Genomic DNA, 13,925 nt, shown 5'->3' with positions numbered 1-13,925 from the left:
TTACCTATGTAAAAAAAAAGAAAAGAAGAAGAACTTTGAAAGTAAAGTGAGCTTTGGTTTCCTCCCAGACATGTTAACATGGTGTTTCACTGGTAAAGCAGCCTTTTCGCAATTAAAACACACGATGTATAGACTCTCGAAAATATAGTGAATTTCTGTTTTACTCGTCGATGTACTCGTACGAGTAGCAGGCGTTTTAGCTAATCGTGCTCATATCGACGCATACATACACGTACCTGCCTTTATTAAGTACTCATCAATTTCCCAACTATAGGTAGTTAGGTACATTGCACGTTCTCATCAAACAACAACAACAGCAACAACAGTTCGGTTAAATCGCTCTGTATATCCCTGTGGGGAGCTCGATACTTGATATAAATTGATTTTGTAAAACGCGCCGGCATCGGCACTAAAAACATGCCTGGTTCGGAGAGCTCTCGCTTCTCGCAGCCAAGTCGAGAATTCCCAAAAGAACGAACATCGCGTCTTGCCTTCCTCTCTACGTTGCTTCGTTCATTCGCGATGTTCTTCGAGTTCGACATCGTCGTCGCATCGCATCGTTATGGTAAAATTCCCCACACACGCATAGGGAAAAAAAATAAAGAAGGTAAACACGCCGAATTTGATACATTAACCACTCAATTATAGTACACGTCAAACGGCTGAGAAATCAATCAATCAAAATGATAGCTTTAACAGCGTTGCTCAATTTTCAAAATTACCGGGAATTTTTAATTAATTGTTACTCGAGGTGAAATGATACCGTTTACCATTTCGAATTGCTACCACTGTGTAGGAAATCCTTCCGTGTCGAATGGTTAGCGAGTGAAAAAAAAAAATCATTCCAGATTAATTAATCCGATATCAATATAAGCGGCGCTAACAATAACCCACCTTCGCAACTTCAAGATAGGTTCATACAATGAAAAATCGTACTGCGAGCTTTTGTACTCGTTGAAAAGTTCCCACCGAGGTTGATAGCTTTGTGAAAAAATAAAAAACCTATCCCACTAACAAATTACAAATGACACTTGTTTCGCGCGCAATCGCCTTCATTAATTAAGCTATTCGAGCTTCGACGATGAACGCTGAAAAAAAATACAGGGGTGCAAAACCTTGAGCTTTTCAACAAGGTGTGCTGTCGTTTACGTTTTTATAATTATAAAATTTTCTATTATTCGACGTTCAATCTTGCAGCGTGTATTTTCTCCCCTTGTATATATTTTTTCCCCCTTTTGCTCGTTTACTCATCGTAGGAGAGAACGAATGTAAAAGCCTATCATGACTGGCGTCTTTATCGTCCAAATTCACCTGATAAGACGATCGAACGAGCGAAAACATTTTTAATTTCCAGTCCAAGTCGGAAATTGGAAGAAACAACGTTTTCAATTTTATTTTTTCCGTCATTTCCGTCCAACTGTGTATTTCTAAATCGATTTAGGCCTGTAGTCTGTCGTATGTACAGATATATAGACTACGACATTGTTTTATGAAATTTCTATAAATCGTCGGTGGATAGGAGGCTTTTATGTGTTTTTCACATATTGTGTTTTTTCTTGTATTTATTTTTTTCTTTTTGGATGAAATATTAAGGTAGGTAGATGTTGTTCTTTTTTCTTGAGGATCTAGTAAAACTGTGTTGTATTTTTTATTACATAATTTAATCGCTATAATAGATCTAGAAAATATTTTCATTCATACAAGAACAAATAGCAAATTGTACCTAACCCGGAATCGAGCTTGAATGGATGAAAAAAAAACTAAAAGAATTTTACCTTCTTACAAGAGAACCTTTTGAACTCACACACTCATTTAATTGAATGAAATCAAGCTTGGTGGAAAAATCACGTTCCTAAAACCCCGATAACCAAAATTTAAAAACGCAACTCATTATTTTTGGGGAAATTTTTGAAAATTTAATAATTTGAAAAAAAAACTGTTCTAAATGAGGGATTTTTCAACTTTTCGAAGTGGCAAGGGTACCTTCAAAGATTGTCAGTCGATTTCGATTGAACTGACATTTGGCTCACTGAAAGAGCATACGACTCAGACCTCAGAACCAAATTTTGTTTAATTTTCACGCTGTCATACGTGCAACATTTCAGGCCGATTGGAGTAGTTTTAAGAAAAATCCAAATTCATTGCAACTAACTTCTGAAATTGACACTTTTAATCAATTTCCATCATTTTCGAGCCGATATGGAGCCTCCAGCAAAAGTTGACTATTATCCAGCAATTTCAAATAGCTCAGAAGACGTTGTAATAAACTTCAGAAGCTGAAAATTTTCAAAATCATCCTAGCAATGAAATCGAACCTCTCTTTTATATGTACCAGGTATCACGAGACATTTAAAAAGAAAGAAAAAAAAATGAGTTCAACATTCCACATCATTTAAAGCACGTTTATCGCAGATTCGAGGTGGTGGATTGAAAAATGTATTTTTTTACAAGTTGGAAATTTCCAATTTTAATAAATTCCAAAATCGTCAATTTTTGCAACAAATTACCCAAAAGTTATTCTACCTCCTAAAATTGATTCTCGTAATTAATTCACACTATTTTCGATCCGACCTGAGAGCCTTCACTGCCTTCAGCAAAATTTGACCATTCTTCAGCAATTTCAAAATAGCTCTAATGCAGCTGAAAATTTAATCCTGTCATAAGTTTGGCATTTCGAATCGGCCAATTGACGTTCATTTTTAGACATTGCAAAAATATGCTTTTGAGTCTTGGCATGAAGGAAGGGAGCGAGTGGGTTGACTTCAGAGCCCAGAGCAGAGGTGTAACGATTATAATCGATGCTACATCGATTATTTCGTCCCAAAATAATCGGAAATAATCGATTAATCGGTGATTATTCGGCCAAAAAAATTTGCTGTTCCATGATTGGTTGGAATTGAGCGACGTCAGTCATCGCCATAAATGTTTTCTGAACCATTATCTGAACAATTTTCATTTTCATTTTTTTACTCAAAAAGTAATTGTAATGAAAGGATTGAAGAGAAAATGAAAATATGAAACATCAAATAACAAATTAAAACCAAAAGGAAGACATAAAATCAAGATTTGGATTAATTAAAAAAAATTACCCAAAGGTCCGATTAATCGATTACGGCCGATTATAATCGTAAGTAATCGTTACATCTCTGGCCCAGAGGGGTAGAAGAGGTTTCAAATTTTTTTTTTGAAAAATTCGACAATTTTGTAATCTTTTTAATTGCGACAAACCTGCCTTAAACGATTTGAAATGTTGAGTCTACCTTCTATGCCGAGATTAAATTTTCAGTTGTTGAAGTTTTGAGTAGATATTTACAACGTCTTCAGGAACTGTTTGAACGATTTTCATATTTTCATTTCCATGCCTGGATTTGTTCCATTCTTTTTGTACCTACCTGCTAATTATAAGACTATTTCCACAATTTTCTAAAATTTACCAAAAATTGAAAAATCGACTGCAATTTGGTTCTGAGGTCTGGGCAAGATTGGACATAGTCTCTGAAAATGTATGAACTCTTTAGTGGATTTGACTTATTTTGAAGAGATTTAAAATAGGCCAACTCAACTCTAACAGAACTGTTTTTAAAAGCGAATCGAACTCTGAATTGATGACTCTTTTTTCAAGGAGTTCGATTTTTTTGCAACTTTTTTAGTTTTCAAGCTGTTCATATTTCAACACGCAGATGGAAACAAAAGATCAAATTGATAAAAATTTGCTAACATTTTATAATGGAAAACTCTATTGATTTTTCTTTCTTCGATTGTGTTATGGGACCTGTAACGGAAAAATTTAATGCCTCAAAACACCGAATTTAATTCACTTTTTTCACAATTTCGACTGCTCATAAAGAAAACTTTTCAATATCACAACAAAATTGGAATAAAATAGGCTCAAATGTCACGAGAGTTTTCAATTTTTAATTTTTTAAAAAAATCAATTTAATATTTTGTGTATGCATAGGTACCTATTTCGTTTGAATTATAAAAGCAAACTTACTGCAATACAGTATCAAATTTCAACCGAAAAAAATTTCATTTTGAAACCAGACTACTATAGTAGACTTGTATGAATAATATTTCATGTAGATGAGTACCTAAATTAAAATTTTTGGTCGCTCTTATAATTCATTTTTGAAATTGGTTGTTAAAAATAGCTACTTATTTCTTAATTTTTTTGTTGAAATGAGATGCTCACTTCTCATTTTCTCCTTCGAATTTCAAAACGAAATTTCAACATCGCTGGAAAGTACTTCTGTACCTAGCTTTCTACATAAGTGGATAAAATTCATGAATAGGACAAAAGTGAGGGGTATTGGGCAAAAAAGCAACAAACAATAACCAAACCACCGTGTAACTAGCAAGAAACGTTGGTACGTATATACCTTCCTACTCGTACTCGTAGGTATATACAAACGCTAGAGAACCGATGCAGAAGAAAAATAAACACTAGGAAATGAATACGGCGAACTGAAACTCAACAGCGAGCAGCGAACTTGCACGGCGAGAAAAGGATGACGCGACGACGACGCAACTATACCAAGAAAAAGCAAAGCAAAGGAAAGGAAAGAAAAAGGAAAACGAGATGAAATATTTGAATCTAAAAATACCACATATTCGACACTGTCAACAAATCTGGCAAACTTGATTCGTTTCGCCTTCGCAATCGCAATATAATTAACTAAACATAACACGGATGAGTTAAAATTCCAGCATGAAAATCTCACCAACCAGATAATCAAATTAGTGCCACGCTTGAAGTTTCTTTCAGCTATTTTTTCCTCTTCTTTTCCTTCCAGTTGCCATCTTCGACGGTGGAGATATTAAAATGTAAAGCACGCGAGCTTTTTTTTTTTTTTTTGCCTGCGACATTAATAATATACGAGTTAAAATGAAATTCCTTCAACAAGCTTTCCAATTTCGTTGGGTATAATTTTTCTTGTATAGAACCAATCCTTTCAAAGATACGAACCCTCCCCTCTTATGTTAGTTGAATGAAATCTTGGCTATAAATGAAGCTAAGTAAGTACCACTACACGAAGTAAAAGGCTAATTAAATGACCTAGTCGTCGGCGCGTCCGTGGTTTTCATTGTGTCAAGAAAAATCAGCAAAAGGTCCAAACAATACAATACCTACCTAGTCCTTATACAAAACAACAACGCCGAACAAAAAATACAATTCTTACGAACAGCATTCGACATTGTTTGCTTAATTCCTTTCTGTAGCGACCTCGATGTCTTTTCCTTTGTAAACTTACAGCCTCAGTGAACAATTAATTTAAAAATGAGCATCTACGAAAAGTTGAAGAAATTGAGGAAAGAGTGAAAAACTTCTCATAGAATAAATTAAAAAATGCTATACCTGAAGATGCCATTTGATGATCTCCATGTGGTGAATTTTTTTCATGAATTTACCAAAATTTTAACCTCACTCGGAGGGAAACGTCTGAATTTTCTTTAGATCGTTTCTTGCTTCGCTCGGAATACCTCGTCGAACTCTACGGGAATGAAATCTTTACAGGATAGAGAGGAGTAGAAAAGAGTAACCTTATAGAAAGAACCCAAAAGGTCGAAACCTTCACTTAGCATAAATAGGTATGCCAAATTTCAGCCTCCTATATAAATTTGAAAGAATAAGAACCGCAGAATGAGAGTTTTCAAGGACAAAAAAAACGCGAAGAACTTGACTTTCCCCCTCCTAATTTTTCTAGAGAACCGTAAAAATTCATGTTTCTCTATATAGGTACAACGCTGATACACCTTGAAAACTCTATAAAAATGGAGAGAAAAGAAAATCTAATAATTGATAATATCTCGATATCGTCATTACACCGAAATACCGCACATAACGAGGCTGCGGCAAACGATCCAAACGAACCATAACCATCGTAACACGACATTGTCAAAATTCGGCAGCAAATTACATTCGAAAACATATTTCGTCGCACAATAGCTACCTTTTTACGCCGCCGATACCTACTCGAGTATCTATCTATGTATTTTCGAAACGGAAACCACACACGTAGGGAGTCACGAAATTGAACAAATTCGCTATCTTAACGACTTTTTTTTCTAAACATAAAAATATACGCCTTTTGGTTTTGGTAAAAAAAAAAGAAGGCCTTTTGCAATAGGTACCTACAAAATACAAACCGAGAAACATACTTTGTTGAAAAAAGACGCGAAAACGCCACTTTGTTTACGCGGTTTCTTCTCGCGTAGATAGATAATTTATGCAAATGAGTGAATTTAAATGAAACTTTTCGATTCGAATTAATTTCCGATGAGAATTTCTCAAAACTCATACGAGAATTTTTCTTCGAAAGTAAGAGTGAGAAAACTCGAGTTGATTTTGTAAAAATGGCGATGTCAGTCATGAAGAAAAATCTTTCAGAAATCATAATGTGGAAGTTGATCAGAACGTAGTGTTACTTTAAAAAATGTTCCCAAATTCAAAAAATTCATCTGAAGTTTTTTGGATTGTGAAAAGTATACTCCGAAACAGCCCATAAAAGCTCAAAATTGAGAAAATTGTCCAGAAAAAATTGAAAATTTATCGAGTGTTGGAAAATCTTGTGAAAATTGTGTAAAAACTTTTTCAAAATCATTGCCTTTAAATCAGATGCATTGAAATTTTTTCCCAAAATTTTTCACTCCATTTTAAAGAATCGCCCTGGCCTTTATTTCATTTTTCGAGTATGAATTTTTTGTTCATGAACCCAATTGTAGGTTATGAATTAAATTTGTAATTAAGTATTGTTTTTAAAATGTAAGTTTTGATTGATCAGTAGATATGAAGAATTGAAGAGTGATATTCCAAAACTCGCTTTGTCCATTTTTATCAAAGTTGAGTTTTCAGTGGTACCTGGTAGATGAAGTATTAACTCACATTCCTACATCATCAACCTACCAAAATGAGGTGTTAAACTCACCTAAATAGCCAATTCACTGAAAAATTTAAAAAAAAATAATGTTCCAAAACGCACTCTGTCCATTTTTATTGAAATTTTTTTCAGCAGTATTTAGTGGATGAAGTGTATACCTACACTCCTACATCATAAATCCACCCAAATAAAGTGCTAAACTCGCCTAAAAAGTCAATTTACCCGTTTAAAGGGAAACTGTTTTTCCTCTTTCCTGAAAAGTTGTGAAAATGGACAAAGCGAGTTTTGGAATATCACTCTTCATATGTACTTAAGTAAAAATTGGAACTGTCAAACTGAATTTATTATTTTTATTTTCATTTTTCAGGTATTTTGCAATGTGATAATTTATGTTTGTACCAACATGACCGGAATAATGACTCATTATCCCAGTGAATTAGCCAAGAGGAGAGCATTTTTAGAGACCAGGCAATGCATTGAAGCCAGACTGACCACTCAAAGAGAAAATCAAAAACAGGTGAGTAATAATACACCTACATTATATGGCATTTTTTCGATTCGTAATTTTATTATTATTGAGGGGTGAAAAGAACGTTGCATTTCTCAACGCCCTTGCTTGAATTTACGTACGTGTCAAGGGATGAGCGCCATCCAGGTCAATTTTGGGACATGGACACATTTTTCTATTAAAAAGAGTGTTGATTGCCTTCAAAAGATTCAGAAATCAATTTAAAGTCCTCAATGTCCTCATTGATGCAGCTATACCTATTATGACTTAATTACGTATTAATCGTCTTTTCACATCAGATAATGCCTGCGCAACGAGACAAAACAACGCATCATTTAATTTAATCTATCAATAAAAATTGTAAATGATTCGTTCGCGAACGACCTGCTGAGATAAGCAGAATCGTTCACGAACGAATCTCTTACTGAAAAATCAAATCACTGGTGTGGTGTAGACAATTTTTTTTTAACGAACTACACAGTTTTAGTCCTATAATCAGAAACTGAACTCTACTCGTTCACGAACGATTTGTTCAGAAACTGGAAAATAATTTGAGAATTACCGAATCACTACTGCCTAAATAAAATCCCGTGAAACAGAACGTATCATGAAATCTGATTTTACTCATTTATCTACAAAAATTAAGGTCAATTCGTTCGCGAACGATTCGCTCAGAAATGATGAACCATTCGAGAACGTCTGAATCACTTGGAAATTAAATCACATAGGGCACGAAATGACCAAAAGACCTGAACCGAGCATTCTTTAATCTGTCAATAAAACTTGTGAATGATTCGTTCGTGAACGATTTGCTCAAAGAAGAAAATCGTTCGAGAACGAATGAATCGATGAAAATTTAAAATATTAGGTATGATAGAAAAAATGACGAACCCTCGACAGTTTTAAACCTAGGTAATATTAAAAACGTATTCAATTCGTTCGCGAACGATTCGCTCAGAAATGATGAATTATTCGAGAATGTCTGAATCACTCGGAAATGAAATCACATAAGACACGAGAAATGACGAAAGGACCTGAATCGAGCATTCTTTAATCTGCCAATAAAACTTGTGAGTGATTCGTTCGCGAACGATTTGCTCAAAGAAGAAAAATCGTTCGTGAACGAACAAATCACTCGAAAGTCGTTCGCGAACGAATGAATCGATGAAAAATAAAAATATTAGGTATGATAGAAAATATGACAAAACTTTGACAGTTTTAAACCTAAGTATCATTAAAAACTTGATTCAATTCGTTCGCGAACGATTTACTCATAATCGATGAATCTTTCGAGACTGAATGAATCATTGAAAAATTAAATCATATCAGATGCAGAAAATATGACGAAACTTGATAGTTTTGATTTTGATCCTATACTTAGGCATCGTAAATTGCAGACTTGATTCGTTCGCGAACGATTTGTTCAGAGGAAAAAATCGTTCATGACGAATGATTCACTAAAAAATCAGATGATAAAACCAAACTAGACGATTTTTGTCGTTTCGTCAAAAACTGGCCCCAATTCGTTCGCGAACGATTTGCTCAGAATTGATGAATCTTTCGAGACCGAATGAATCACCGAAATATTAAATCAGATCTGATGCAGAAAATATGATGAAACTTAACAGTTTTGATTTCGATCCTATTATCGTAAATTGGACTTGATTCGTTCGCGAACGATTGTTGAAAAAAAAATCGTTCATGACGAATGATTCAATAAAAAATCAGATGATAAAACCAAACTAGACAGTTTTAATCGTTTCGTCAAAAACTGGACTCAATTCGTTCACGAACGATTTGTTCGAAATCTACAAAATTCATTCATGAACGACAGACGAATCACTACTAGGTAAATCAAATCCATTGAGAGAGAATGTGCAAAATTTGTAAAAATTGAAGGAAATTCGTTTGTTTAATGATTTGCTCAGGAGTAAAAATAAATCATTCACGAATGAATGAATCACTGACAAATCAATAAATTACTATTTTCTGAAAAATTGAACTTCACAATTTTTTTCTTCGGTAAGTACATTTAAATAGGCTAATATACCAATTTTTTTAACAAGTTACTCTCAATTCGAGCAGACCCTATATTTCAATCGTTCCCCATTCCACCCCATTCAAATTTTCAGGATATTATGGAATTTAAAAAAAATATATTTTATGCATATTTCGTCACATCAAAGACGATAAAAAAATTGTACAGACTACACAATTATATTGAACTACTTTGTACTTAACGTACTCGTACTATATATGACACGAACGGAGTTGATATTTAACTCAGTGGAGTTATTCGACTTTGATCTTGTTGTGTGAAAAAATATGCTATCCAAGAGGAAATTTCCTAGACTATTTCGGATTTTTTTTTTTGATCTTTGACAAGAGGTAGCCTGCTCGAATAGTTAAAAATATTATATTACCCTTTGTAATATACTTTTCGTATCCGGGCTGGCATTTTGAAAAATAGACTAAATGAAATCGCGATTAAACGTCGTTTTAATTGAAAGAATTATTATACTGTAATTGTTGAAAATCTTTTGTCATGCAGTCGTCTGGCTTGAAAACGAATATGTTTTTGTGACGTTGCGATTCAGTAGCACGTTTTAGAATTCGTCTTGTTCACGTCCGCGGATTCTTTGTGTAAGTTCGCGAGACTCGGCGCGTTTTAATTTAAATGTAAGTACGAGTACTCAGATTTACGACTACATAAATGAAAAAGTGAGAAAGAATCAGGGTGTGAAAACTTTGGAAGAAAAGCGTCGAGCGATGTGAGGGACAATTTGCGAAAGAGCGATGAAAGTGCTCATTTGCACTTCTGCTCTCATGAACAGGTAGGTAGTTAGGTACCTATTAAAAAAATGAATTTAAACAATATTACACCTTTGCGATATTGCTCCTGCAATTTGAAAGTTCCAATATCTAAGATGGGTTACCCATTTTTCTTTTCGATAGTACAGTTACCATTAGATTATGAGTCACCCTGTATAGCCTATAGACGCATCCTAAGCCCACGATCGAAATATTGATCTCAGACACAAGAGATTATGCTACCAGCATAACCACTGTATTGTCCTAGGGTAACGAAAGACTACTGTTGTAATTTGGGATAGTCTTGCGGTCTCATGTTGAGCTATATTTCACATTCCCACCACTCTTAATGTACTCCTTTGACCTAAACAAACGCCAAAGTTTTGCTGCAACTCGTCGCAAAAGCAAAACGAGCGTGAAAGTATTTCAGATACGCGGCAATTCGTCGACTCGGCTCCGCCAATTAGAAGAAAATAATTTTTCAAAAACAAACCGCGTGCTTAATTAAAAGTTGCGACCGCTCCGCTTTCACGTACAATTCATCGAATAAAGTTGTCGCGACTCGACTGAATCTCTGCAGTGGCCGAGAAGCTGAGGGGATGTTCGAAATGTGAAAACAACTGCACAGCTCATCATGAGCTCTAAATTCGACAGACAGAAGGCAGCCCCAGAGATGGTGGCGATGAACGCTAATGAAGTTTTGTAAATCCATCTGCGGGGAAATTTTAAAAAGTGATTAACTCGGCGACGGTGTTATTTAATTTGGAAATATTTCGCGAAATTAACAATTTCAATTTAACTTTTTAATTGCGATATAAAGGGTTGCTGAGCTTTTTTGCCAATGTGGTGGACGAGTTTTGCGAGATGATAACAGAGTTTAGAAATTGGATAAAGAGCAAGATATACCTACTGTACGCGAATAGGAGCTGTACGACGAAAAACAGCGATGTAGACTCTTCTGCTGTGTGGCAGATGGATCGAATTTTAACCTGTCAAGAATAAAATGAAATCTCGACTTTAATTTATTTTTCAACTTAATTTAACCCAGAATCGTAGTTTACCAGCCGGATATTTAAATTGAATTGCAACCGAGAGACATATTCGGGTTAAATTGCCATTGCCATTGCCGATCAAGCAAACTACCAATTTCAATAAGATGTTTTCGTTTTTTTTTTTTTTTTTTTTTGTTCGTGTCCACAATGAATAGATTTGTTAAAGTTTAAATTATACTTTCGATCGCGTTTTCATTTGTTAAGATGAAGCCAGGCTGTCTAGAGTGGTATTTTTTTTCCTCTTTTAGATAGGTAGGCTGTGTAGGTATTCTTGGGGGAAAACGAGGAACTGTACTTTTTGGCGTAGGATCGCTTTCAGTTTTCGAAATCGCGCGGTGTAAATGTTGACGAGTGAAAGAGGAGTAAACAACGGTAATCCGACATTGTTTCCTGATCCGCTAAGAAAACTAGGTCATTTAAAAGGCTGTTGATTTTGCAATATAAACTTTACAGTTTATATCGAAAGCTTTTTCTGTTACGAGACGTGAAACGTAAACTGGTTTGTTTTTGTTTACGAGATTTTTGAACAGATTTTCCACCACGAAATGGACCGCAAGGTGGAGAGAAGATGAATATTTTGAATTATTTTTGTAGCCAATTCGGTAGTATAAAATGTAGCCTCAAAACTTCTTGGTAGGGATCGTTATGAATAGGACACAAACAAACCTTCAGCATTCTATCACAATTCGATCAAATTTTGATTTTTCCGAAAAAAATCAGCCAAATTTGTGTTTTTAAAAATTCACCAAAAATTTAAAAATAAAATTCGGTGCTCAAAATTGAACTTGGTGGTGGTTTTTTTTCATCAATGTTTAGTCCACATTTTGGCAACACTTCACGCGATAACCGAATTAAAGGCTGTAGAAGGCAACATGCGGTCGGATAATTTTTCAAAAATGACACTTTTACAATTTCTCGAAAGTACTTCGGTATTACGTAACGAATTAAAAATGTTTCTTATAAAAAGTTGAATCCGTGATCTGAGACGAGCTCTAAGCACGTCTTCATTATTTGAATTTTTCTCGGTCTTTTGTGTAAGCTACGTAACTTCGACTCGACATCTTCTTCGAAAAAGTTTCCAGCTTGACAGAAAGCAATTGAGAATTTTCTCTCAACAAAATCACTGATAGGTATGCTGAAATATAGAGTACGAAGAAGAACTGGAAAATAATTACTCTGAAATTTCCTCGAGTAAAAATAAAACCGCTATGGATGCAGAATGATACCCAGTTTTAAAATAGGTATCGATAAGTTTTAATAATAATTAACCCATCTACTTTTAAACGACGCTCTGTTGCTGGCAAGTTGTATGAAACTTTGTTTTCATTCATTATTAAACGATTCGCGAGCTATACTTACTGGTATAGTGCAGAGTGTGGAATCTTGTCACGACGAAAAGATTTTAATATCGAGTTTCCCTCGCAAAGTAAGTATACGATACGAAGTTGACGAAAATGTTGAGATATATCGAATACGTCGACGTGATTTTATAACCGTTGTTTCGACGAATCGAGCTAATTTCTTGGCAGAAAAAGGGTACACGCGGAAAACGCTGTGCTTTTTGTAAACAACACGCTATTTCTCTACCTACGTACTCGGGGATTATTTTTAATTACCGACTCGAACGATAAAATTCCCAAGAACGTGTGAGAATATATTTTGCAAATTCAATAAATAGCATAATGAGATGTATTATATGTCAGTACACGTGTAACAGGGTATATTACTTAACCTTTTGAATACTCTTGGAGGGTAAATGAGAAAAAAAAAACACACTCTGGGTAGATACTACATTATCTAATAAGTCGCATCTACAATATCGTTCAAACATTCGTAAAAACGAATACCTTTTTTAGTACGTTTTACCCAGAACACCACGACGAGGTTTTAACACAAATTTCTTTTCAATTTTCTTAAAATGCGTCGAGCGTCGTAATTTGATCACAAACCAAGTTCAAGTACACTTTACAGCGTAAAAATGTCTTTTTAAAAATTAACCGAGTATGTCTCCTAGTAACTTTCACTTTTTATCTGGCTTTTGCTTTTCGCGCCGTCTTCTTCGTATCCGTTTTAGTAGTTATTTTGTTGCTTCCCAGACACCAGCCAGACGCTTGAATTGCACCAGTCGTATTTTTCAACGTTTGCAAATTAATATTTACGATGCAATTGTGTACTTTCTCAACGGACTTTTCGCTTTTGTTTCGTTTGTTTGTTCGTTTTCCCGAGTTTTTTTCCTTTCTTTAAAACAAAGTTTCCAAGTTTCTAAGACGGTTTGTTTCCAAAAATGTCCTTCATTATGGAAGATTATAAATAGTAGACTGGGTTCTAGTAGATTGCCATAAATGCTTCTATTTGTAATATTGCCTAAAAAATCTTGGAGAAATCTTGGATTTTTTTTTTGAGGAAAATGAATGAAAAAAATTCAATAACTTATTTTTAATTTCTCTAAAATCTGTAGTCTACGCACGAATTTTGGCACAGTGGGTCACCCGGAAGGCGGCACAGGATTCCTAAAATTGCGCAATTCAATTTCAAAATTATAAAACAGAAAAAATGGATGAAAAATTTGGTACAAATCCAATTTGATGGTACATTTGATATGAGGAAATATGCCATAATCACCCTAGCGGTTACAAAAATAATCCCCCTTATAGACTGGAAATATAGTAACCAGGA

At 34.6% G+C, this 13,925-nt stretch overlaps 1 protein-coding gene across 5 annotated transcripts in view; it reads left to right on the top strand.

Annotated features, from left to right (window-relative positions):
- Nucleotides 1–13,925, top strand: part of LOC135843602 (adenylate cyclase type 5) — a 324,265-nt gene that overhangs the window by 270,921 nt on the left and 39,419 nt on the right. For all 5 annotated transcript variants that reach the window (XM_065361542.1, XM_065361543.1, XM_065361540.1 and 2 more), the window contains one exon: nt 7,246–7,395. In XM_065361542.1, coding sequence (XP_065217614.1) covers nt 7,246–7,395 — 150 coding nt within the window. The remainder of the gene's footprint in view (nt 1–7,245; nt 7,396–13,925) is intronic.

This window comes from Planococcus citri, chromosome 4 (assembly GCF_950023065.1).
Source record: "Planococcus citri chromosome 4, ihPlaCitr1.1, whole genome shotgun sequence".
Classification (NCBI taxonomy): domain Eukaryota; kingdom Metazoa; phylum Arthropoda; class Insecta; order Hemiptera; family Pseudococcidae; genus Planococcus; species Planococcus citri.
Note: the sequence above shows the minus strand (reverse complement) of the source record. Positions and strands in the feature narration are given on the sequence as shown.